Source organism: Pollachius pollachius (genome assembly GCF_949987615.1).
Source record: "Pollachius pollachius genome assembly, chromosome: 7".
NCBI classification, from domain to species: Eukaryota; Metazoa; Chordata; class Actinopteri; order Gadiformes; family Gadidae; genus Pollachius; species Pollachius pollachius.
The window spans coordinates 21,384,704-21,412,401 of record NC_136940.1 but is presented as its reverse complement, the minus strand read 5'-3'; the positions used below and the strand labels follow the sequence as shown (position 1 = coordinate 21,412,401).

Below are 27,698 nucleotides of genomic sequence, written 5' to 3'. Positions count from 1 at the left end.
TTTAAATCCATTCATTCTCGGGAGAACCTCGTATAATTCTGAAGTCAGGTGACTCCAGTCGCCATTTTGTCAGCCATTTCCTACACTGATCCATTGCCAGAGTCTTTGCATCGCACTGGACGCCCTGTCTGGCCTCGCCTTCATCTGTCCGGGATTAGTAAACAGCGACGGCTCCTGCAAAGACGGTACCCGGGTGGATGAGAGACAGTGTAGCGGGTCGGCCAGCACCCCCCCCAGACCTCTTGTCAGGCGCTCAGTCCCGTAGGACAGAAGCCATAAAGTCACAGACATGGCTTTGAAGATTGTCAAAGGGAGCATCGACCGAATGTTCGATAAAAACCTCCAGGATTTAGTACGTGGCATTAGGAATCACAAGGAGGATGAGGTAAAACCACACACTCACTCTTTGCGACCTTTAATCATCATCCAATAACATGTCAACAAGAAAATATGCAGAGATGTAACGTTACCCATTAGAGCCCAACATAATAGCCGGCTGTGATGGCTCAGCCTGTAGGGTTAACGAGGAGCCAGGCTCCTCGGCTAACGCTAGCCCCTCAAGCCAGGTCTGCTGCTAGGTTAGGTGTACGTTTGGCAGCTTAGCAAAACCATTGTCCGAATGCGTGAGTGCATATTGTGAAACCATTCATACCCTCATATGTGACATTACATTTGGTGTCAGGGAGATCTGGATGGTAGGTGTTGTTGGGTTGCACTTGCTAACTTGGTACGATGTGATCTGTTACAGAATGCAACTAGCTAGCTCACAAGATTATAAACGTCCACGACCAGGCAATTACTCGTCGGGTTGAAAGGATTCACACAAGCAGGCACTGCTAACGACATGACAGCACAGCATAAGGCGTTATGTACTATATTTATGTTTCTGAAAATGCTATTCAGGCCTGTCAAATGAGCGGCTGTTGTACACGTACTTGGAGTCTGCGTTGTGCGTTAGTGGTGCTCTTCAGACGTGGCCCTGATCCGCATGTCATATGCACTTTAGTGTGGATTAACAACGTTATAATGTTTTGATCCCCCATTGAGAGGACAGGACACCAAGTGATGGATACAATTCACAGCAAACCCATTCAGACCGATCCCTCAATCGCTTAATGTGAATTGAAAGCTATTTTTTTAAAGACACACAGTAATAATACGTTGTGGACGATCATAGTTTGCTCGGTACGTTTAGATGATCGGTATGTTTAGCGGAAAATGTTACCCGTTAAGCGGGGTTCCGATGTGCTTTAATGATGTGCAGAATCATCAATATAGGTAAAACTAGGGGTGCCATAGCCATTAGAGGGCAGTGTTTGTAGTCTGAAATCCAAGAGAACTCGTCTTCAGCCTACTCTCATTTAATTATTGCGTGCATCATTGTTACTTTTATCACCATGACGTCATTTGTTGTAGTAAATTGGGTATGGATCTCAAATTGCAATATGGAGTAAGCGTTGCATGCTTTGGGATAGGGGAATTGATAATAAGCACTACCAAGGCAAGTCTGCTAGGGCAGTTAGGCCATTTGTTCTTTTGATTCAGCGTGTCCATAGGTAATTCAACCCCGCCTACATAGATAAGGTTTTGGTTGCCCAGCCAACCCTAGACCGTCTGCTGAAATATTAATGTGGTTCTGTGGTTGTGTATGTGGTTGTGTTTGCTTTTCATGGCCAGCCTATAGTTTCTCATTCACTCACTCTATTTGTTTTCCACATGTGTGAAGAAGCCCAGCATTATTGAAACCGCATTGAGTCTACATTAAAAAGCACAATGAAATCAAATACACATTTAATTTAGTTTTCTCGATGAGATGTGGGCTTAGCACAAGATGGACCGTATCCATTCAGCCGTCACATTCAGTCATGGCTCCTTTTCGTTCCTCTATATCTTGTGGTCAAGCTGCTGTACTGGAAAAAAACCTCTTCCGGTGGCGACTGAAGAGCAACCTTTTCATTTATTTCCATGGGTTGTGTGTTCTGTGGCTGTTGTCGCTGCTTTTTGTCTTATGTCTTATATGAAATTTCGAGAGAGAGAAAGTGTGTGTGTGTGTGTGTGTGTGTGTGTGTGTGTGTGTGTGTGTGTGTGTGTGTGTGTGTGTGTGTGTGTGTGTGTGTGTGTGTGTGTGTGATGGTGTGTCTCTTTCTCAATGAGTAGTATAGCAGTCCAAACCCCACCTTCGCCTCTCTGTCACTGTGTTGTCTCATGACTACAGGCACATGACCAGCACACACACTCACCCTCTGTGTGTGTGTGTGTGTGTGTGTGTGTGTGTGTGTGTGTGTTCTGTTGTTTTGACCATGACCAAATAAACTGCACAATTGTTGTCACTTTTTCATTTAATGAACCTGTGGTTTTTGTGTGCAGTGAAATACAATACGATTTTTTTGTCCATTTATTAAGGCAGTCAATTTATTTATTGGTAGTAGATAACAGTCCACAATTACCTTCAGACACACAGACACATTTACTAGTGACTGAGAAAGCTAGTGCACAAAGTGTGTTTACCAGTGTTACAATTCAGAGAGTAATGGGAATTTGCATACATGTAGGGCTACCATATTCCATGCTTTGATTCTCTAAGATTAGTCTAATCCAACAGCAGGAGACGAAGGTTACCCAGGAATAAATCATCAATAGCAACGTGGTACCGAACTCTGAGGAATAAGCTTTTATTTCATTACTAAACTTAAACACCCTGGTTTTGTATACTGGTCAAAAACAATAATTTCATTACTAAAATAACTGTGTATATTAGTTGCAAATATTAATATTTTCATGTAATAAAATACAGCATTTTACCATAGTCAGTAACAACCATAACAGTAAAATATCCCACATTTGTGTCTGTGCATTGATCTTACCTCCGGCCGTACTGAGCTGTCCCCCTGTCTCCCCAGGCCAAGTACATCTCCACCTGCATCGACGAGGTCAAGCAGGAGCTCAAGCAGGACAACATTGCCGTCAAGGCCAACGCTGTGTGCAAGCTCACCTACGTAAGGCCTCCTAACACCCCTCCTATACGTCCATCACAGCCAGCCACATAGGCGAAGAGACACTTGACACCCATGCATGCCTGTGATTTAATGAAAGGTCAATCGATCGGACCAATGGATGCAAATAAAGGCTTGTGTGTCTGCACCTTGGGCGCCATGGATCTGGTACAGCAAGGCTAGCCACCCTGTTGAAACCTTTAAACACAAAGACACTCAAGCAGGCTGGCTGGCTGGCTAATGTTGATAACAGAAAATCATTGTTATTTGAAATTGGTTAAACCAAATGTATAATGATACCTCTGACGGCGTGTGATGCATAGGTGGGGACCACTTTCAAAATGTGCTGTTTCACATTCTTCGTTTTCACCAGTCTTGATCCAAGCAAATCTAATCTCTAAATGAAATCACTTGTTCTATTTATAGCCCCCCACGTCCTACTCTTCAACCGCATGACCTGCTGTGATCGGCGTCTGTGCTCAATTTAAAAAAGCTTTTCCACTATATTCGCCACAGGGGAGATCCATTGTCTCTCACTCACCCTCACCCTATCTCTCTTTCTCCTCTCTGTGATTACAGCTTCAGATGCTGGGCTATGATGTCAGCTGGGCTGCCTTTAACATTGTGGAGGTCATGAGCTCCTCAAAGTTCACGTACAAGGTGAGACGAGGCTACTGCCAGTACTTGAGAAGACATGTTATTATTGGATTGGTAATTAAAAGTCTGAGTGAAATCTTGTATGTAAGAGGATGTGTTAAGAATGAGTCTCGAGTGTTGCTAGGACAAAAAGCAATTTTAAAACGGTGTCGTCTTTACTTTAATGAACCCTGAATATATATATATATATATATATATATATATATATATATATATATATATAGCGTTGCACCTGCTTCCTAAGCCAAGCTCTGTATTTATGCAAACTATTGGCTTGTTAGATTGCTACCTCTCACTGGGCTGATGGTGTAATAACACAGTGCTTGCTCATGCTAATTAGATGATGAATGTGCTATTTTGTGATTCCCATTTTCCTTACAGCGGATTGGCTACCTGGCTGCCTCACAGTGCTTCCACGAGAGCACTGATGTCATCATGCTGACAACCAATCAGATCCGGAAGGTTCGTCATGCGCTGTTTATCCATTTTGTTGGGTTGAAATCTGTTGGTACAGTGTGTACGTTGCGTTCTCAATGTTACCAGACCTTAAATGTGATGTAATTCTCCGAATTGTATCTTCCAGGACCTCAGCAGTCCTAACCAGTATGACACAGGCGTTGCGCTTACTGGCCTTTCTTGTTTCGTGACCCCTGACCTGGCTCGTGACCTGGCCAACGACATCATGACTCTGGTGAGTGAGAAGATGCCACGCGGTCAAGCACATGATTTGTTTTTGCATTTCTATGCTCTATTATGTGAGATAGATGGGGAGGTATGGGAGACAGAGGGGAACCCATGCATCAAAGGAACACGGGCAGGATTTGAACCCAGGTCGCTGCGACCGGGGACTGAGCCTATATGGTACACGACCTACCCCGGTGAGCCGCTGGGGCACCCCATCCCTAGTCTTTTTAATGTACTGGTGGCACCTTTCCCTCTGTATCCTAGATGTCGCACACCAAGCCCTACATCAGGAAGAAAGCGGTGCTGATCATGTACAAGGTGTTCCTCAAGTACCCAGAGTCTCTGCGCCCTGCCTTCCCCAGGCTGAAGGAGAAACTGGAGGACCCCGACCCAGGTAACGGAGAACAGAGAGCGGTTGTCCGGGAGAAAGGATGCACGACTTGGAAGGATCACGGTGTCGTTCTGATGGAGAGTTAAAAAAAAAAAAAGGCTGGAAAATCAGGTGCTTGATATAATGTAGACAGACATCAGAAGCTGTTGCTCTAGGTATTAAAATGAGGGACCAAAAACGTTCTTATCCGTTTCACGCCTCATATCCCTGGCTCATTTTGTCATTCTTGTCTGGCTCAGAGCAGCTCGGGCCGGTCTGACTGCGAGGTAAGGTAATCTAAATCTCTGGTGGCACAGGCTAGCCACGGAGAGTCCTCAGTCACCCCAACCCCCTGAATAATGCATCGTTCGATGGAAACGAGAATAAAGACGACTCGACGGGGACAACACTGGGCTGGCTGACAGGATCACTTCTGGCGCAGTTATGAACACGGCAAACAGAAAATTAGGCCCTTTTCTTAGGGAGATATTGCTAGAGCTCCTCCACTTATCAGTTTCTGGTCCGGCATCACATTTTGATGAGTTTTTTTTCTCATCCAAGGTCATTTTAGCTTTAAAAACAATAAATAATAAAATAATATGGTCTACTCTCCGCTTAACTGAGCATAAATAGAAATACACCACAAAAGATATTCAGTGTGGTATTTTAGAGCCTACATTACGGTCACGTTCTCTTTGCATAGCTTTCATCTGTGTTTCTTCCTGTGGTCTGTCCATCAGGTGTCCAGTCGGCAGCGGTGAACGTGATCTGTGAGCTGGCCAGGAGGAACCCCAAGAACTACCTGTCTCTGGCCCCGCTGTTCTTCAAGCTCATGACCTCCTCCACCAACAACTGGGTCCTCATCAAGATCATCAAGCTGGTGTGTGACAGACTGCGTTGACCTTTCGACCCCACACGCAGAACCCCACAACGTGTTGTGATGAACAGAACCGTTCTGTGTTGAACAAGTTTTGTAGGGTGTAGCATGCTTCGTAGACGAACGCTCTGATAACATGGAAGCATCTATGGCACTCACGGTTTATTTTGGAAACAAAAAGCTATGGGCCACTGTAAGTCATCAAATCCTGTTTTTACTTATTACTGATTACCTACCCTACATAAGCGTAGGTGAGCATGATGACTCGACGTTTGTGTGCCCAAACCGACTTTGTTTGTCTTTTTTTATAAACCGCAGAGTTGTAAATATAGCAGGTAGGTGACAGATAATATTTTGACAGGTCTGTTTGCCTTCTTCAAGCCTCGTCTGAATCAGTGTGGTGACCTACATTTTTCCTTTTCCCTGCTATCCCTAGTTTGGAGCCCTCACACCTCTAGAGCCTCGCCTGGGGAAGAAGCTGATTGAACCCCTGACCAATCTCATCCACAGGTAAGAAAAGCCACGCCCAGGTCTCTGTCACTCAACATCACAGATGGCTGTCTGATTCTAATGGGCCTATCAATAACCGTCCTAACAGTCCTTTCTTTTTTTTCCATCTCCATGGCTATCCCCCTCTTCTCTCTCAACCTCAAACAGCACCTCCGCAATGTCTCTTCTGTATGAATGTGTCAACACTGTGATCGCAGGTCAGTATTGCTGTTCTTTGGGCTGAGCACAGATTGCATCAATGATAGGTTTCCCATTCAGGCCAACAGGGAGCTATGCATATTATTGCAACACTTTGAAACTGAAATAAGCAACATTATCAGTACTATGGTTACGGGGCAAATGCTTGTTTTTTTGGGATATGCGACAATACTAAAAGGGCCCACAAGTAGTCGTGTCGATTGAACCTTTAGACCCTGACAGTCTTTCTTAGTGAACCGTTACACCCGTGCAATTATTGTTACATAGTTATGAAATGCAAAAATGGTAGCCTGTTCCCTCATGCAGTCAGGGTATGAAGCACATTTTGTTAACCTGTTAATAATGTCAAAATAAACTATTCATCTATTCGTCATCTTCATGCGAATCCCATAGAACATAAAACAATTCTCAAAACTAGTTTGATTTGACCACGTTTAGGAAGTGCACAAATCTTTTAGAATTAAAAGGCACATGTTATGCAAGATTTGTGCATGTGATACGTTTCAGTTGTGAGTCATGTCTTTGTGCCTCTATTTCAGTGTTGATCTCCTTATCGTCTGGAATGCCCAACCACAGTGCTAGTATTCAGGTAAGCATCTGGTCTCCCATCCTGTGCTCGTCTCTTACTGTAAGACCTTCATCAATAACCCTTTTCACTCCAGTTTAACCAGTTAAATCCTCCTCATTTACTTAGTTTCTGTTTCTATTTGCCTGCCTGCCTGCTTGCATGTCTCTTCCTAATACCCTCTCTCTAAATGTAGATGTTCATCTACTGGTCAGACAGGCAACCAACCAGGTTCCTTGGTATCCGTCTGTGTAAATGCCAAGAATGCATGCATGGAATGATCAAATTATGTTTCTAACAACATTCACACCCACACTATCTTGAGTGCTGTGCTTCCTTCCATGACAAGAGTTAAACTGTTGTGAAAAGGTTTACAGTGATGATAACGGCATTCTCCCCCTCTCTCCTGTCTGTCCTCTATTTCCCCTTTTCTCTCACCCTCTTCCCCTTTTTCTCTCTTTCTCTCTCTCTCTCTGCCTCTCTCTACTCTATCTCTTCCCTGTTCCTCAGCTCTGTGTCCAGAAACTGCGCATCCTGATCGAAGACTCGGACCAGAACTGTGAGCCATCTGTCAATGCCTGCAGTGTGTCATTCTCTCATTGTCTGTGTGTTTTGGACAAGTCCACCCTCGTTTAGTCGTCGCCGTCATCAACGACAACGACAACAACGTAGCAGTCCCCCCCCCCCCCGGATAACTCGAAGATATTACCTCGGTGTTCTCAATTTGAGTGGCCGGAGTGCCGTTGCACTAAGAGTCACACAGCAGGCCTTGTGCTCTCTCTGGAGCGCAGTGCATACCTAGGCTGATATTCTGCCTCTCGGCCAAGAGGAGCTGAAGTTGATTCTTGTTGGTATTCGAGTTATCTCAACCCCTTCCCCCTCTATAGTGTGGTGCGGGGTAGATGGTAGTTGTGTTTTGTGAGTAGAATAGAATCTAAACCTGGGCATTGTTTTTTTTTTCCCACCCACGGGTGTTTTAAAGACCAGTTTCATTCTGTGGTTCTGATAGTCGGGGTCTGAGTGACACCACCCTGCAAAAATGAACATTGTAAATATGTTTAGACTTAGGAGTCTGAGCCTAGAAAGCCTCACCAGCTGTTACACAGGTAATTCTTTACACAGGTTACACAGGTTACTTTACAAACGGGTTGTTCCAAGAATCTGTTTCCGACTTTGTTGTCGTGCGTGGGATTTGTCCCAACTAAGAATCAAGAATGTTAAACCGTATTTTTCTTTGTACCCAATCAGGTCGGACGAAGCATGATTTAGCCTCCTGATGACTAGGTGCTCTTAGAGGCAACCCTGTGCAGCTTTTCACACTGTAGTGGAATGCTAGTAGGACTGGACCGGCACCGCACCCCTGATTTTTTTCAGGGAGAAGCATTGTGTTTTTGTTTTTAATTTTAGCCTACCCTGATAACCTCAGACACCTTATTTTTAAAATGTTAACCCACAACCTTTTGAAGATGGGGATCCTCCTAACTTCTATCTGCATAAAATACATAATGATGCCCAACTTTCCTGTCATGCAAGTTTTTTGCTTTCAAAGACTGAGGGAACACTGAGAAATCGGTTCGTAAGTTCCTTTGGTGGAAAGTCTTTGATCAAGCCAAGTCAGATCAAAGTGGCACCATTTCTAGTCCCTTGTATTTAGGGAGTTCCCAAAGTAACAGTCCACATAGTGGCCCATCCTGTCGTACTGCCCATGCCAGTGTGCTCTAATCATTATAATGTATCTGATCCCATTAAGAAGCTGCACGTTTGGCTGCCTTAATAAGGGCCAAGTCCGTGTCCTCTGCGGCAGGGACCAGCGTGACCTCAAGGTCACCGCTGGTATTGATCCAGACAACGGAAACGTGTTTGTTTGATCCGGTGGCAGGGCTCCTTGGCCAAAAGGTTGGAGTGACTCAGCATGACCCCTTCCTTGCTCTCTTTGCCCCCTTGGTGGAGCAAAGACGTCACTGCCAAGGACTTGGTACCAGATAGGTGGTGGTGGAAAAATAGAATGTCCATGTCCCTGTGTGTGTGTTTGTCTGTTCCCCCATTGTGTTTACTTCCTTGTGTGTGTTTGTCTTTGTATTCCTTTCTTTGTGTCTTTGAATAGTTTAGTGTTGATTATGATTTAGTTTTTTATAAGAATTGGAATGTAAACCAAGATTATTTACTTTACCTTCCTAAAACCTCGGTTCATCAAATAAATGTAATGTTAATTATGTATTTTATCATAGTCATTAGGTTACGTTATGTCAGCTGTAGTTTTGAAATTTAAATAAGCACAGGAGAACTAGTGGCAAGCATACCCTGGTTTTAACCAAGAGCCCAGGGTGTGTGTCCAAGGTGTATGGAGCAGAACGCTGAGTCTGTGTGTTTGTGGTCGTAGTGAAGTACCTGGGCCTGCTGGCCATGTCCAAGATCCTGAAGACCCACCCTAAGTCTGTCCAGTCCCACAAGGACCTGATCCTCCAGTGTCTAGACGACAAGGACGAGTCCATCCGCCTGCGAGCCCTGGACCTGCTCTACGGCATGGTAAGGGGACCCCCCTCCCTCGGCCTTTCACATCACCGTGCTGGTTGTTGCCTCATTAGATGGAGGCATCCTCTATTAGGAACCACACTGGTTCCTATGGTTTCGTTGTTTTATAGGTTACGGTCGGTAGACTCACCTCTCAGTTAACCTGTGGATCGCACGGATGCATAATAATGGATGAGCTCTCTATTGAGAGCTATTGAAATGACATTAATCCCTTTGTAAACCCCAAGTATCATATCTATGAAGCTTCATTCTTTGTATCCGTGTATCTTGTTCCACCAGGTGTCCAAGAAGAACCTGATGGAGATTGTGAAGAAGCTGATGCTACACGTGGACAAGGCGGAGGGCACGACCTACAGAGACGAGCTTCTCACCAAGATCATCGACATCTGCAGCCAGAGCAACTACCAGTACATCACCAACTTTGAGTGGTAAGTGCGCCGCCCACTGCTTTTCATTTCATCTGCATTTATGCCAGTTTGCATCTCAGCCATTGCCTCGTGTGTGAACAACTTGACAGAGGAGTTCGGGCCCTGATTTCCCACTCTGTACATATAATCAATCAATTCAGATGAAAAGTGAAATCAGTTATATCCACACTTTCCCCCTAAATAAAGCATTACAGGGTAATCTAACACTGTTAAAGTGTTAAATTGTGTTTAAATAAGCTCCTTCAATTTTAAAAAATGCAATTGGGATAATTTTAATGGTTTAAGAGTGCTAGAGGCATTGTGAAATGTGGTCAAACCCCACGTTACATTAGCTTGAGCCAGGGGGCACAGCCAACGGAAGTCTACCACAGACCTATTGTATTTAACAGAGAATTTCTCCAGTTTAAAGTCTTCATACATTCTTGTCCTCAATAACACAAATGTTCAACCATACTTTGTGTGAGCCAAACGAAACAGGACAGATCAGAATTTTGATCCGGATTTTTAAAGATAGAATTGTCTGAAGTTCTAACAACGTTTCATACGAGACGCCGTCGACCATCATGCGTTCTCTGCCGCCCGCTTATCACGTGTACTCAGATTCTGATTCAACTTTATTGTCATTGTGCCGAGTAAAGTAACAACGAAATGTATTTGGAGATCTAAATAGAAGTGCAAAAGAGCAATTAAGGTGCAGTTTGAATATATGTCATATAGTGCAATACAGCAGCAATACTCCAATCCATGACCCCCTCTTCCTCACCACCTCCCTCTCCTCTATTCCCCCACCAGGTACATCAGCATCCTGGTGGAGCTGACCCGGCTGGAGGGAACGCGGCACGGCCACCTCATCGCCTCCCAGATGCTGGACGTGGCCATCCGGGTCAAGGCCATCCGGGAGTTTGCCGTGGCGCAGATGGCCACCCTGCTGGACAACGCCCACCTGCTCACCGGCAACACGCAGCGCAACGGCATCTGTGAAGTGCTGTACGCCGCCGCCTGGATCTGCGGGGAGTTCTCAGAGTGAGTCTTCTCTCAGTGACCCCGAGATGTGGGGGTGATGGTGCCGGGCCCCTGCTAGAGGAGCTGTCGCACCAAAATTGTACCGGGGGTGAAAATTGTACCGCCTACGTAATCCGCGTTTGAAACATTACGTCATCGTTCGACGCGATTGTCCGTTGCCAGGCAGGTTTCAAAAAACATTTGCGCTCATGTTGCCAAAGACGAAATAACATAATACAGATAACACTAAGTTTTTACTTTATGTTTGTATTGTATTGAATTTAGCTAGTAAACGTGAGTGTTTCAAGTGTATCATAGTCTAGCTAGCTTGTGTTAATACACTCAGTTTACTAGCTAAATGTGATTAAACAATTAAATACAATAGAAATATAAAGTTAGCAACGCTAATAAACGTCATTTGTAAAACAAGTGTTATCTGTTTAATGTTATTTCATCTTGAGACGCTCAATGAACGAGCACGAATGTTCATGAACCTTCCTACGTCATCGTTCGATGCGATCGTCCGTTGCCGGGCAACGTTCGACGCGATTTTCCGTTGCCATGCAGGTTTGGAATTTTCGACGGCGGGTTACTTAAGGGGTACAACTTTCGCCCCCAGTAAAATTTTGGTGTGACAGCGCCGGGGTCTTGCGGATAATCGTTTGCACCGCTTTTCATTTGTTGGCGGTGTCGGAGCTATTTGAGGGTGGGTGAAATGTAATGTAACAGGATGAATGTATTCCATAATGTTGTTGAGGGTATGTTTTTATTTTTTTTGATGAGTTGATGGATCGATGTTTCTTGTCGCTGATGATCATGTTTTTCATCATGCTTTAGTTCATTTGTTTTTTTTCTATACTGACACGTAACGCATGAGACCCCAAGTTCTCTCTAAGGTGTCAACAGCCATGGATGGACCGGTTGAACTTCTAAAGGTCCTTGTGTAGCCGTAATTGTTAACATTCCCAACGGAAAAGCCAGAAAGCCACCCTCTTTTCTCCTCGCCACTAGCAAATGTGACACTGTTCCTTAAAAAAAAACAGCCGTTCAAAGGGGTATGGCTGCCCGCCCCCCACACCTAACCCCCGTCTCTTCCTCCAGACACCTGGAGAACCCCATGCAGACCCTGGAGGCCATGCTGAGGCCCAAGGTGGCCACGCTGCCGGGCCACATCCAGGCCGTGTACGTGCAGAACGCCGCCAAGCTGTTCGCCACGGTGCTGCGGAGCCAGGAGGGCAACACGGACCGCACGGCGGCGCAGGAGACCAGCCAGCTGATGATCGACCGGCTGCCCCTCTTCGTGCAGAGCGCCAACCTGGAGGTGCAGGAGAGGGTAAGCAAAGAGGAGGAGGAGGAGGAGGAGGGGATTCTCCGGAGCGCAATGAAGCCTTGCTGAAGATTGGTTATGTTCTGATGTCAGGGAGATGCCCAGGGCTGCATATGAATATGGATCTTGTAGTGTTTGTGTTTGATTCCCGGCCGAGAGGTTGTGGGTTCTAAACCTACCTGTAGGCCTCCTTGAGCAAGATGGATTAAAAAAAGCTTTGGATAAAAAGCAAATGTTAAATAAATAAAAGTAAATCAAATATGTAAGTGTGTGATTTTATGGATTTGTGGTCAAGGTTTAGTCAATTTAAACCTTTATCCATCGTTTTCTCCCTCTCTCTCTCCAAAGAGCCTTTTCTATTCAAAATGACCTCCACACTAACGCGCTCCTCTGCCCGGTGCCCAGGCCTCCTGCATCCTGCAGCTGGTGAAGTACATCCAGAAGCTGCAGCAGAAGGACGTGGAGGTGGCCGAGGAGGTCAATGCACTGTTCGCTGGCGAGCTCAACCCCGTGGCCCCCAAGGCGCAGAAGAAAGTGCCTGTCCCTGAAGGGTGGGTCAAACTTTTCCTCTACATAGGAGAGAGCGTATTTCTACATAGCGCCACATCTGACGTGTTGATCCAGAAAATGCTTCTTTAAAATAGAGATGTCCCGATACAATTTTTTTCGATCGATTGCGATTCCTGAACTTGAGTATGGGCCGATATTGAGCATATACCAATACAGCATCGATCATTTCAACTACTAATATAACTTGTTCTCATATTTAAAGTCAGTTCACTTACTGTAAAAAAGAGTAGATCATTTCCATTTATAATCTATAATAATAACAATACATTTGTATTCTTGTAGTTAAGCACTCATACATCCAGGTTCCTCCGACTTTGTAGCTCAAAGCACGTCGGTTAGAGATGACTTGGGATGATTTCCCATTCCGACTCCCTACCTTTCAACGAACGCAGCACAACACCGCACGTGTTTCTGATGTTCTTTGCCTGTGTGGCAAATGAGCTGGTCACGTGATGGTACCAGATCGGCGCACAGACTCGCGTACTCGCCGATACCCGATACTGCTGTATCAGCAGTATCGGAGGAATGTCCAATACGGATATCGGCATCGGAACAACTCTAATTTCAAATGAGCTCTTCTATGTTGTCACATCATTCCACATCACGGCGGCGCTTCTAAACACGGTGGACCTAAAGAAGCGCTCAGTGACGCGAGGGTATGGGACCTATGTTGAAGTACCGGTGCGCTCCGCGGTTGTGTGACTTGTGAACGCTGCAGCCTGGACCTGGACGCCTGGATCAACGAGCCGCCGTCCGAGAGCGAGTCGGAGGACGAGAAGCCCAAGGCCATGTTCACCCGGGAGGAGACCAAGCATTCCCGGCCGCGCCACACCGAGGTGGACGAGAAGGAGCTGGCCAAGGTGCGTAGGGCCAGGATCTCCAGTCGTCATAGGGGTCTACTGCCCCACCCACAGGGGTCTACTGCCCCACACACAGGGGTCTACCGCCCCACACACAGGGGTCTACCGCCCCACACACAGGGGTCTACCGCCCCACACACAGGGGTCTACCGCCCCACACACAGGGGTCTACCGCCCCACACACAGGGGTCTACTGCTTGTATGTGGCAGGGCATGGGGGTGGTGGGCTGTACTCGGGAAGCCATGTGTACTACCCGTTCCCTGGTAGACACAAAGGAGCAGGCGAAATTTAGTGCACGACGATGTGCTGATGTGAGCGAGCGCAGAGAGGTTTTGGGGGGTTCATTGATTCCAGGAGGAAAATGGGCCATTTGGCCCAGTACAGAAACACATCTGGGGAGTGTTATTGATCGGTTGAATGCTTGGAAATGGTTTTAGAATGGTTTTGGATTTGAGCGCTTGTGAACCTTTAGGCAGCCTGGGAATTTAGCATCTTTATTTGAGATCTTCAATATCAATCAAGTATTTATGGAGAAAGAAATTATAATATTTATATAATAATAATAATATATGTAAACACATTTGTTTTTTCATCACCTAGAATGAAATATGTAGTACATTTTCACCGTGTGATGCAAAAATAGCATCTGAATAAATAGTTAACAACTTATCTGTTCATTTTAACTACCTCGTCTGGTGCATTCAATCTACCACGGATTGTTATCCCTGGGAAAATGTTTTATTCATTCAGTTCCTGCGCCTGTCTCTGAACGCTTGCTTGTTCCTTCCTCCTGCAGAGAAGAGAGGTGAGGAAGCAGGAGCAGGCCAGCAACCCCTTCTACATCAAGGCCTCCCCATCCTCCCAGAAGGTACACTCACTCACTCACTCACTCACTCACTCACTCACTCACTCACTCACTCACTCACTCACTCACGTACGTTATAACAGGCCTCAATCTGTCCGCAGTCTGTCTAATTGTGTGAATGCGTTATATAGTAGCATCGTTGTATGTACGTAAACATGGTGCGTGTGTGTGTGTGTATGTGGATGTGCACGTGCCTACTAACTGGGGTATCTGTATGTAGGATTACGAGGAAGTTCCTGGAGAACTGCACTACTCGGGGGTACACGTGTGGTTGCGTGTGCATGTTTTCCTGTGTGCGCAGCATGCACTCTCATACAGTCATTGCATAGGCCTGTGTGTGCATGCAAATCAATGGACTATTTTGTGTGGACTATTTTCTTGTGTGTGTGTGTGTGTGTGTGTAGATGCAGGTGGGTCCCAGCCTGACTAACTGCTTCATCCTTGCGCAGGTTTACCAGGAGGCTCCCGGAGTGGACCACATCCCCGTGGTGCAGATTGACCTCAGCGTGCCTCTGAAAGTTCCCGGTGGGTCTCCCCCCGCCCCTCCTGGGACCACCGATCACTCTCGCTTATCCTCAAACCAAACGCCCTGGGCCTCTCCTGGAGCGCTGTGTAGTCCCAGCTGATCTCCCCCCCCCCCCCCCCCCCCCCCCCCCCGCGCCTTGGGTTCAAGAAATGCTTTATAAAAATGTCCTTCATTGTGATTATGTTAAGTTTGTATTCTTCTTTTTTCTTTGCTGATTCGTTTCTTCACCCCCTCGCCCCCAGGTCTGCCCATGTCCGACCAGTACGTGAAGCTGGAGGAGGAGCGTCGGCAGAAGGACCGGGCGGACAAGAAGAAGAAGGAGAAGAAGAAGAGGAAGGAGAAGGGCGGTCGGCGGGGCAAGCGGGACTCGGGCCCCGAGAGTGAGGAGGACATCACGCCGGCGCACATGGTGGACATCGTCACGGAGGAGATGCCAGAGGTAGGGTTCACCGCGGCCGGGCACTGATCCAGGGTCAGAGGCTAGCTCTTCGTCACCCATTATGTTCAAGATAGGAGTTTGCCGGACTGCCATGGAAACCTTAGGGCAATGTGATGAATATTTCTATCATTGGGGTCTCCGGTTATATAAACGCCCTGGCGATAACCCCACTTGTGGCAATAGGAATAGCTTTCAAATGATGAAATGGCTCAACGTAGTGTTGTCCTCAAGACTTTGACTCAACCAATGGGAGACCACATCGGGATGTCGGCCTGTCTCCCGGCCGTGTGATTAGCCTGGCTATGGATTTATCGACATGCAGTTCAATGCTATTGTGTTTCTGTCGGAGTGGCGGATTATCCTTTGACCCGTGGGTTGATAATGTTCTCTGATGCTCTGCCTAGAATGCCTTACCCAGTGATGATGATGACAAAGACCCCAATGACCCCCACAAGGCCCTAGACATCGACTTGGACAGGTAATTTAACCCTCTCCAGAACATCCACACGCACACAGCCTACGCTCGCACTCCAGTGCACACACACACAGCCTGCGCTCGCGTTCCAGCACGCACACACACGCAACACACAAACTCATGGTTTGTGTTTTATCGTTACAATGGCTTTTTGCATTGTGTTACATTGTGTTGGCTTGGTACATCCCTTTTCACTTCCAATTTAAATGTTTTGTAATCATTATATTATCTAGAATATTAATTAAATGGTTATTTCATAGGGACACATTTCAAGGACCACAGCTGGATTCCTTAACATGGAACATTTATTAATAAACATTAAAACGTCATTCCATGTGGTTCATCCTTCTGTATTTTGTTCCTTATCCATTGTGTTAAAGGCTGATATTAATATTGTTTTGCGTGTCTTTATTTGTACTTGTGACGGCAGGATATGCTTTTATCGAATATATTGACATCCGATCTGCCCGCTCCATACTCACACGCTTTTTTATGGTGGTCTCCTCTCTGCTTCCTCCCCCCCTCCCCCTCCCATGCACACACACACACTCATCTCTGCCTCTCTGTCGGGGCAGTATGGTGGCCGCTGCCCGGCGCAGGTAAGTGACGCCGCGACCACGAGAATCCAGCTCACATTCTAGAAGGATTGCTGTGCTGCATAGTTCTCACTCTATCTCGATCTTCCCCTCTCTCTCTTTCTCGTGTATAGCCGACTTGTTTCCTTCCACCCCCCCCCCCCCCCCCCCCCCACTTGACTAACAGCGCTGTCCTTTCTTTCTCCGTCTTGGATGCAGTGCCTTGGGAATGTTCTTGGCTGCTCTAACCCGTCCCCTCCCCTTGCTTCCTTAACTTGGTTTTTATTTCTACCTTTATTCCTGTCATCCTCTTTGTTATTCATGCAACTCATTCCGGAACGTGTTGTCAATACAGAAGCTCGCTCGTCGATAGAAAACAAAACAACACTCACTTGAACTTCTTTCTTGACAATATCCGTAGCCGGACATGTATACAATCAAAATAACCAATACAGAATCAAATGTATAGTCTTTTAAGGGAACTACAACTAACATTGTAGCAGAGTGCTTAAAATATATAATCCAGGCAAGATTCACTGTACTGGAGAGAGATGTCTCCACCCGCCCACTCCTATTTACGCATGGTTGCCTGGTTGGCAAAACTAAACAAACACGCTTGCGAGTCGAACCGAGTGCAACATTATGTTTCATATCTGGCAACCCGGGGTACTCCCGAGAATAATGAATCATAACACACAGGCCGGAACAATAACAAATGTTCAGATTCCGGAGCGAACATCTACGTTTGTTCTCAAAGGAGAACAAAAGTAGCATTGTTGTCGGAGAAGCTGGTATTTCCCCCTGGCATGTTTCCCAAATCTCTGACACATATATCGGGGTCATTTTATGATTTAGTACAGTCGATTTGTTACAAATAGCTCCTTTTTAAACTTGGGTATTGACGATTCCCTTCAAAAGACAATCTGTCAGGCCACAGCGGACATTCTCAAGGGCCCCACTCACACTGACCCCTTTCACACTCAACCCTCACACCACTCACCCCTCTCACACTCCTGGCTGAGGTTCCCTGACGCCCCGGTCATCCTCTTCCACCGGAGAGGAGATGATCTGGTTTCAGTTGCCTGTCGGAAACTCACCCGGGATCAGAGAGTCCTAGAACTTAACCCCTGGTTTCCAGATTCTCTAACTCCTAGTTTCAAGACTCCCGTCTTGCTGATTTCTACTAGTTATTTTCTCTATTGTTTTTATATGTCCTGCTTGAGTCGCCATATCAAACTATCGACTATCAAAGGCATCTTGACAGTTACATGCTTTTGAATCCTACCCAAGATTTTAAATTTGATTTTCCTTTCTTTCAGGTTGGTTATTCTTAACAACCTTACTTTAAATCTAGATCAGGAAGTGCCATTATCATGCCATAAGAGTGTACCTTTTTATTTTGGAGGTGTATGCAAGGAAATGTCCAGCAGGGGGCACAACGCTCAGTCTCTGCTCATAAACGGACCGTGGCCCTGGCTTGAATTTACTCTCCCTGATGAGGCTGGTTGGTTTACAATCAATAGGACATGAGGAATTTCGGAATGTCCATTGGCTCTGAGTGCAGAGCTGCCTCAAATAGATTACATAAAAGCATCTCGGGGCTTAGGGCTTTGCCTTCGCACGTCGCCAAGTATGCACTTGACCGGGCAGCCTGCGTCTCAACACTGTCACCCTGCTTGACAGTAGTATTCTGATTTAGTCCGAAAGGTTTAAAAGTATGAGGAGTTCCTTCGTAAGAAGTCCACACCCGTTGAATTGTAACAATTGTGTGTCTGTGTGTCTGTGTAGACCACTGGCTGACAGCGAGAAGCTTCCGGTCCGGTCCCACCGATCCTCTGAAGCCCTGAAGACCATGGCGGAGGAGGTGGAGGTCGTCGCCCCGCAGGAGGCAAAGAAGAAGGGCGGCAAGGAGAAGAAGGAGAAGAAGAAGGACAAGGAGAAGGACCGCAAGGTGAGTAATGGTCCCGTAAATAGTCCCAGTGCGTGTGTGTGTGTGAGACACAGAGAGGACCAACAGGGAGGGTCCAGCCTGAGTTGATTCCGCTGTTTCATTACGTTTGCAGAAGAGCAAAGAGGAGAAGAAGAAGAAGAAACACAAGCACGATGAGGGAGGGGATGATCTGATGGGGGATCAGACGGAAGAACCTATGGTCCAATCGGAGACGACCAATGATGTGGTGGCTCCGCCCCCAACCACCACTGCTGAGGTAAGCCTTTTTATTATTTAATTTTTTTACACAGTCCAAGGCAGAGCTAGGGCTGTGTTTTCTACCCGCCTACGGAATCTCCGGTCCCTGTTTGGAGTTTTGTTTCTGGAGGTTCTACCCCTGTCAATAGACTACATTGATCCCACCCGACACCAGAGATAATTCAGAAGTTTCTGATGCGTGGATTTATTCATTTTCATTGTCTCGACACTCATCGCTTTTCCCCAGCTCCCTCTCTTATCTACTCTAGTGATCAAATCAAGTATCGGTTACCTGTTAAACTGACTTCCCTTGTAGTTCCCCGTGCCAAATACTTGATTTATTCATGAAACGAAACGCTGTAAGCTCTGTATCACCTTTCATGAATTAGTACAAATATGAAGAACCTATTTTGCCTTCCTCCCTTCCCCAACTCACCCTTCTCCCTTCCTGCCTCCCTCTCCCTCCTTCACTGTTCTAGGTTTCGGACCTGGATTTCTGGCTCTCAAACGCTCCAGTGTCCTCTAACTCTCAGGTTGAGTTGAAGTCTCTCTTTCCTCTTTCTCTCCTTCTCTCACCCTCTCTCTTTCTCTCTCTCTCCCTCTGCCCCCCCTGCCTCCCATACACAATTGTCTAATCACTCAATACGCAATGCCATGTGTCAACTGCTCACCTTTTTTTTAAGCTATCGGTTATTCACTTTTTATTTTCATTAAATTCTTTCACCACTCTTCCCCCACAAATTTTTCAAACAACCTCCTCTTTTTCACAGGTCACCCTTTCCCCTACCACTTCCTCTTCAGTGTATACTGTCTGGCCGTGTGTATGTCTGTTTCACTATCTCCGTGGCTCATCTTTTCATGTACTCGCTGGACGTCAAGGTGGTGGTGGTGGTTGTGGTGATGTTTTCTTCTTACTCGCTGTATCCCAGTTGAGCAGAGGATGACTGGTCTGCAGTCACATCCTACCCTGTTCCGGTTCCCCATGCATGTTGCCTCACCCTCCTGTTCTATGGCCATATATGGAGTTGTCACGTGTCTGTGTCGGTGCTCTTGAGCCTGTTTTCACCAATGCACAAAGCCGGTTCAGATAGTTTTGATATATTTTCAGATTAGATAAAAGTCTATTACTCTACGACTCTACCGTTGATGTAATGGAGTGCTTATTTATCCAGCGGGCAGGAGTTCCTAGTAATCTATGAGGCGTCTGTTTTAGATTGTGTTTTTTTTTTTTTTTACACAATGCTATATCCAATCTCATCTCCAGGCCTACCATGTGCACCAGTTTAAGTGTTACTTCCACATCTGTTAAAGTGTGTCGAGGATGTGTCATGAGCCTGTTTTCACGAAGAGCACGTTAGCCCTGAGGGTAAACGGCCTCTTACCCTGAAACACAGCTTTGCTTCGAAACAAGCCAAGACATGAGTATAATGTTACCGTGTATGCACGCCACCATCACTGCATGCGCCACGGTCTCCATGGACGCACACCCACAACCTTGGCCTCACTCCCTTTTCCCCGCTAGTAATCACGCTAACCCCACCCCACCTCTACACAGAAACAGCCAGCACCGTTTGGTAGACCACGCGCACTATGTCGCTTCGCCAATCTCAACAGACATACGGGGGGTGCTTGTGTCCAAACAGGAAGTGGCAGTAACCGTGGTTACCGCACCGGCGGCAGCAGCGTCCGCCGTTCCCCCTGCGGCTTCTGGCTCGGCGCCAGACTCGGAGCCTGACGAACCCAAAGACGCGGAGGTGGACGAGAGCGTGAGTCCACCCCCACCCCATGATAAGATGATTGCCAGACGGGCGCCGAGGCCGTGTGGCTAGGGGATACAGCGGCCCAACAGGAAGTTGATTATGAGCCGCTCCAGCACATGTTTTCCCAGAATGAATTGGAAATACCATTGCTTCCCACATTAAGTGTTTACCAAAATTAAGTGTTTTCCAAGTCCCGCCCCCGCTTCTCGTTAGTGATGTTGGCAGGGAAGTTATTTCCTGTAACTGCGGCCCTCTGTAAAGGCCCCGACCGCGATATGCCTGCCTGGGATCTGTCTCTTTTGTCACTCCTCTCAAGTCTCCCACCTGTATCCCATCCACCGCCAGAAGTCCTCCAAACACAAGAAGAAGAAGCAGAAAAAGGAGAAGGAGAAGGAGAAGAAGAAGAAGAAGAAGCATCACCACCACCGTCACCATAGCGACGGGGACGGGGAGGAGTCTGTGCAAAATGGCACCGTGGAGGAGGAGGAGGAGGAGCCTCTGCCGGTATGTATGTATGTGTGTGTGTGTGTGTGTGTGTGTGTGTGTGTGTGTGTGTGTGTGTGTGTGTGTGTGTGTGTGTGTGTGTGTGTGTGTGTGTGTGTGTGGTGGAGGTCTGGGGGTTGGGTACAGTCATAACCTAAGTAGGCTGTGCTCCAACAGAAGGCTGCTGCCATGTTGTTCAGTGGGTCAGCCTGTCAGGAGGCGGTATGGTTTTGTTTTTTCCATGCAAGGCAATCTGTTTTGAGATTGGCTTTCAAGGCCCCGTGCAGTGTCCTCGCCCACTATCACGCGTGCATAACGCAGTGCATTTAATTGTACCACATTTTAGCTTTTGGAGACCAGAGCCTTTGTTTTGATAAATAGACAAGACACTGGTGTCCGTACAAACAGATAGTGTTCGATTATCGATGCCGTAAAACGTTTTTGCACACACATTGTGTGTTTGTGTTTTTGTGTGTGTGTGAGATTGAGTCTCTATTGTGGCCTTTTAGAACTGGTGTCACTGTGATAGCATCTTGCCAATAACAGTGCGATTTATTTCACTTTTAACTCTTACCATTACTATGTGTCATTGATAGCTTCCAAGTAGGTCACTATAATTGTTATCCACTCACTCACAGCAGATCAGAAACAAGGTCCGCAGGTAGTCTGTGAGCTCTTAGACCTCCCAAAGCAGAGCGATGGTTTCTCCAGGGTGATGATGGCAGTCTGTGGTCCTGTGTTCACACGGTCTTTCTGGCCTCAATGCTATCCCAGTCGCCGTGTGTACTTGGTAGACCCTGATGTGTACTGTCAGGGTTGATCTCTGCCTGTCCTAGGCTTACACACACACACACACACACACACACACACACACACACACACACACACACACACACACACACACACACACACACACACACACACACACACACACACACACACACACACACACACACACACACACACACACACACACACACACACACACACACACCATGGCCCACTGGTGTGCACCAGCCCGGCAGAGCTGTGCCGGCTCCGGTTGCCTAGTTTACATACGGAGGGACAACAGTTCTCCAAACCTGACCCGTGTTCTCTCCTTTCAGCCCATGTCCAATTACTGCCTGCTGGCCGAGAACTCCTACATCAAGATGGTGAGTGTTTTCTGCTGGGGGGTGTAGATGGTCAATATTTTACTTTGAGAATTTTTTTTTTTTTTTTTTACGTACAGGGAGGTTAGCAGATGAGTAGATGTGTATGTCGTTTTCACAGTAGATTCTTCTCTTCCCCTCTTTCTTCAAAGATGATGGAGGATGCCGATACGGTACTGCTTGTTGTTTTAGTCACAGGATGTGAAAAAAGGGCCCACTTCCTGTGGTTTTGCTGTGTTCTTTCCAGCCCGCCCTCTGCATACAGTCTCATGGCCTCACTTCTCTCCCATCCTCACCTTCCTCATTTTCGACCGTGCCGCTCGGTAGTCTTTTACTGTTTCCTGTTGTGGTTCAGTGGCTGGCCATACATAATTGAAAAACATAAAAACTAGGGAATGGTTTTGCGGTGCTGTGACTTTGCTTTGACTTTGCTGTGGTTTCCTTTTGCACACTTTCTCTCCTAAACCGCCGACCACGTCTAAATAATTTCAGTATTCCCTCAGGCTTTCTCATATCCAGCAGACCATCACTGACGCGCCAACGTTTTCCCTCCCTTCCCCCTCCCTTCCGACAGGTGTGTGACATCCAGGGCAACCTGCAGGACGGGAGTCAGGTGGTGGTGTCGCTCATCTTCGAGAACAAGTGTGACAGCTTCCTCAAGGCGATGGAGTTCAATGTGCTGGACTCTCTGAACTCCAGGCTGCAAAGGCCTGAGGGAGCGGGCCCCCACGACGGCCTCACCGTGCCCTTCCAGCTGCCTCCCGGTCAGTCAGCCATAGCGGCACATACAGGCCTCCGTATAGGAGACGGGCCATATTCTCCTCTGATATTTATGGCTGTGCTCCAGTGCCCACTCAGATTTTATCCACAGCGGAAGGAAGTTAGTTCTTGTCCTCGTTTCCCCTTCTTCCTCCATCGTTTAATGTGAAACAAAGCATTACTTCTCTTTCTTTTTTGTCTCTTTCTCTGAGACGTCAACAGAGTGCCTTCTTGGTTTTATTTTTTGTGTGAACTTTTGTAGAGGAAGTGGTTTCTGGTTTTGAAGTGAACACTCCCACCAACCCCATTGTGTCAACAGATGTCTCCGTGTCTCCGAGTGGTGGTGTGATGGGGCTGTGTATTTCTTCTGTGTTTCAGGGGTGTCAAACGAGGCGCGCTTCGTGTTCGGCGTTAAGAGCATCGTGATGCCTCAGAAACTGAAGGGAACCCTGACCTTTATAGTCAAGGTTGGCAGATACACACACACACACACACACACACACACACACACACACACACACACACACACACACACACACACACACACACACACACACACACACACACACACACACACACACACACACACACACACACACACACACGTCAAGACCCATGATGTCATTTTTACTATTTTTTGTAATAGAATGAAGACTCCTCCACCCATGAAAAACTGGACTTCAAACTGCACTTCACCTGCACTTCCTACCTGATCACCACTCCTTGTTACAGGTGAGTCAAGAGGATACAGTCTCCATTGGCTACAAGTAGTTTTTATTCCAACTAATAAGCATCTGCTTGCACACATTAATACATCGTGGAGCAAAGAGAGTGGAACCAGACTGATTTAATATTCACCCACATGACTTGAGACAAATGGTTTGGATGATTTGATTAAAGGCGATTCTCAAGCTGGGATATGCGGTCTTTATTTTTTTTTTAGATAGGGTAGAACAAAGTTTGTGGGGAATAATTCTTATCTAACATTAACGACAACAAACAACCAATCAGCCCTATCTTGCTCTGTCTTGAATGACACTTGTTTCCTGAAGCAGTTCCTGTGGATAGGCCCTGTAATTTAATGCTGGTTGTTTCTTCCCGTTCGGTCAGTGATGCGTTTGCAAAGTTGCTTGAGTCGGGAGACCTGAAGGCCAGCTCTGTCAAACTGGAGGGAGTCGTCATGCCCTTCCCTCACCTGCTGGCCCGCATCTGCTTCCACCATCACTTCTCTGGTACAGGCACCGAGCAAGCACCCACTCACTCACTCACTCACTCACTCACTCACTCACTCACTCACTCACTCACTCACTCACTCACTCACTCACTCACTCACTCACTCACTCACTCACTCACTCACTCACTCACTCACTCACTCACTCACTCACTCACTCACTCACTCACTCACTCACTCACTCACTCACTCACTCACTCACTCACTCACTCAATGAAGCCTCTGGCTTATACTTTAGACTCACACACAGTAGGTATTGGTCATTGTGTATCAGACCAGTGAGGTCTCCTCCTGTAGAAGACAAGCCAATGCTTTTACCTCGGCCCCCACTGGATGCTACATGCACGTCGATACTAGTGTGACTGAGCTTCGTTCTTTTGTCTAGTTGTGGAGAGGATCGACTCCTGTGCCTCCATGTACAGCCGCTCCATCCAGGGTCACCACGTGTGTTTGCTGGTCAAAACTGTAAGCATCGCAGCCCAAAACCAAGAACACCCAAACAATATCGCCCTGGTCAATGCTGAACCAATGAAACGGATAACCATGATTCTCCTTATCTCTCTTTTTGACCATCTATCTCTCCCGTTCATTCTCGATCTCTATCTCTCTCCGTCTCTCTCAGGCTGATCAGACCGTGTCCATCGACGCCAAGTGTGACGAGCCGTCGCTGCTGAGCAACGTGCTGGAAGAGATAAAGCTGACGTTCTCTCAGTGCTGATTGGGTCCGGAGGCTCCAGGGTGTACCCACCCCCACCTCCAAAACGCCCCTGACTCACCACCACACACACACACACACACGCAAACACACACTCCCATGTCTCATATCAGTCCCACCTACCCCCTGGTCCCAACTGAAACACACTAGTATTGGGACGCTACGCCCGGCTCTCCCTCCACCCTCTCGCCCTATTTATTAATCGTCGTTAAGATCTCCTCTCCTTTTTGGCCTAGCTGTCACTGTCCCCATGGTCTCCATTCACACTGTTCTACACTCTGAGCTCGTCCCTTCTCTATCTGACTCGCGTTTTTACTTTATAGACTTGGCTGACAACTCGCTCATTCCTCTTGAGGATTGAGCGTTTACAGCTTTTTTGATTTTTGTTGTTGTTGTTTCCAGAACACCCACCTCTGTTCAGCCTGTGGCTCCTCAATGAGCCCCGTGGTTTTGGAAGGTTGGTGGTCTCTGGTCCTTTCCCGTACCCCTGTCTGTTCTTACTGCCCTTACTGTCTGCCAGCATTACAGTCCGTGGCAGTCCTGTGTTTTGACAACTGGACTTTTTTTGTTGTGGTTGCTGTTGATGGCTGAATTGCGTTTTTACTGTTTTGAAATTGATTTATTTTCCTTCTTCCTTGAGTTGGTGAGTTACTTTTTTGTTGGAAACCTCTCTTCGCCTTTTTCTTGCTCTGCCCACTGACTCCTTTTTGTGTGTGTGTAAGAATGTGTGTGCGTGTGCACACTGCTGTATGTATGTATGTCTGTATGCGTCTGTTTCTACTACCCAAGCCACCATGTGACTGACTCCTCTGCATACTGGTTCAAGCTGGAAAATCAAACTTCTCCCCTCCTGACTTACCATTGACCCTTTTTTAGAGAAATCCCAGCGAGGGCTGGTTGCCCTCTGATACCAAGTTCAGAGATGGAACTAAAGTTTTGCATTTGGCACGAATTAAACTTGTTGAGGTGCCATATGCTCCAACATTATTGTAAGATCACACTTTACGAGACCCAGTGCAGATTCAGAGAAAGTACCCAGTGTGGGAGTCTGGCGGTAATTGTGGAGGATGGGTAGGTCAGTGGTGGAGAGTGCACTTGACTGACTGACTTCTGTTCCCCGAGGCTCCTCTCTCCTCCCTCGTCTGTGCGTCGGTCCTTTCAGTTCGTAGTGGTCTAAGCTGGGGGGTTTTTTGGCTAACAAAGTCATATTAATTATTCTAAAACTGTAAATTTCTCCCCCTGCGTTCCTGCGCCATTCACAAAGAACAAGAGAGAAAAGATGTAACAATTCCCCTAAACACTAGTACTCATGAAAGTAGGTGCACGAATTAAGTGGTATGGCTGTTGTTACATTTCCCTCCCGCTCATGTTTATTGAGAGGCCAATGACTGCTGATTAATGCAGTCCTTTTAAGTCGATAAAGCTATTGGAAAGATGCTTTGCTTTCTCTAAACTGGCTGTTGGATAATGAAGGCTGCTCACTTCAGTGTAAAACAGACGGGTGACACGAGTGACCCGTTGTCGCCAGCTTGGTTCAACGATTGGTCAAAGCTCTGCTCATCATACACATTCAGCTCGTGTAGGATAATCATTTCCGTCTCTACATTGTGGTTATTCTTATAAATGTGGTCAGTCGTAGAGGATTTCTTTCTCAATCAGTATTAGCTGAAATGGCTTCATTAGAAAGTAACTACTGTTGAATAACAGAACGGAACGTGTTGCCTCATGTTATCTCGTCTGAAAACATAAGCGCCTGTGCTACTTGCATCACGACCGCTTCACGATGTGCACATTCAGTGTTCCTTCTCTCGTTTGAAACAGCCTTGTTCCTTTTTTGTACATTGACATCCAACAGTGGACAGCAACGGGTACATAAAAAAACAACTATTTTATGGCTTGCTCCAAGTTACTGTTTTTTGTTTGTAACTCTTGTCACTGCCTGGCCCAGCATGACTTGGATTAGCAGTAGCACGATCAAAATGGACTCTGTAGCATCTTCTTGTTTTATATATATCCATGTACATCCATTTATCAGGCCACACCCTTAGATACATATAACAATGACGATGGTATTGATTTTCCCAGTCCATGTCTGCCATTCCATCTGCTTTTTTTTTGGTCCAGTAGTAGTTTGAATACAGTTGATAAGCGGTCATTCAGAAATGTCTGTAAAAATAAAAGTATATATATATATATATATTCCCTGTTCCTGAAAATGCTTTGACTGAAAATAAAACTTGATTACCCCTGACCATACATTGTACTAATAACATTTATTGTGCATATTGTTTTATGAAATGATCTTGCATGATTAGGAATGTATACTTTTTTTCATATAATTTCTTCCCAAACCAAATACGTTATCCAACAGACAAAATTTACTTTTTCATCTCTATTGTTTATTTTTTTCCCTTATTTTTTTATTATTTCATTTTTACAAAGTTTACTTCACCATTCTGCACTTTTGATGGTATTGTATTCTTAGATATTATGAGTTCAGGCATTTATCTAATATAGACAAGTCTTTGAATGTTTTAAATTATTGAACATCGGGACGAGGGATATATTAGGTGTCATGACAGTTTTGAGTGTGGATGGGGCTCGGACAGAGTTCAGAATAGGTCACATTACACACAGTGCTCTGAGAGGCAAGCAGTCCACTGTGTCTTAACTATCAGTGGCGTTGTAGTGTTCTCTTTTTTTTCTCTCAAGGTTTTGCTTGTGACATTGAATTGTACTCTTCTTTTTTGAGGGCTATGGTGTTATGCCTTCATGCTCAGATTATCCAACTGTAATATGTAATATAACGTTTTAAAGGGGACTGAGGAAAAAACGTAAGTTGTTAAATACATTCCCTTTAAAAACTACCCGATATATTGAAAAAAACAAAGCTGTAAGAAGCTGCTGTAGTCTTTTGTGTTACAGTGAAACAATAAACTACCATATGAATAAAACAT

The 27,698-nt window shown here is 46.2% G+C and overlaps 1 protein-coding gene across 5 annotated transcripts; it reads left to right on the top strand.

The window, feature by feature from the left end:
• Positions 1 to 104: 104 nt before the first annotated feature.
• On the top strand, positions 105 to 27,695 carry ap3d1 (adaptor related protein complex 3 subunit delta 1). 5 transcript variants are annotated; one of them, XM_079740556.1, is made up of 35 exons: positions 105 to 385; positions 2,901 to 2,996; positions 3,573 to 3,653; positions 4,032 to 4,112; positions 4,234 to 4,341; positions 4,599 to 4,728; positions 5,445 to 5,584; positions 6,018 to 6,091; positions 6,239 to 6,288; positions 6,829 to 6,878; positions 7,365 to 7,413; positions 9,235 to 9,380; positions 9,666 to 9,814; positions 10,607 to 10,837; positions 11,918 to 12,149; positions 12,549 to 12,694; positions 13,432 to 13,573; positions 14,371 to 14,442; positions 14,889 to 14,964; positions 15,208 to 15,404; positions 15,809 to 15,882; positions 16,455 to 16,478; positions 18,243 to 18,405; positions 18,518 to 18,661; positions 19,122 to 19,175; positions 20,286 to 20,408; positions 20,748 to 20,906; positions 21,992 to 22,039; positions 22,189 to 22,209; positions 22,611 to 22,800; positions 23,174 to 23,262; positions 23,442 to 23,527; positions 23,906 to 24,027; positions 24,412 to 24,491; positions 24,649 to 27,695. In XM_079740556.1, exons 1-35 carry the CDS (start codon positions 290 to 292, stop codon positions 24,742 to 24,744), a joined length of 3,819 nt encoding a protein of 1,272 aa, XP_079596682.1. In that variant the 5' UTR covers positions 105 to 289; the 3' UTR covers positions 24,745 to 27,695. The 5 variants fall into 5 exon arrangements, with proteins under 5 accessions (XP_079596682.1, XP_079596684.1, XP_079596685.1 ...); XM_079740558.1 differs by lacking the exon at positions 16,455 to 16,478; XM_079740559.1 differs by lacking the exon at positions 19,122 to 19,175.
• The last annotated feature ends 3 nt before the right edge of the window (positions 27,696 to 27,698 follow it).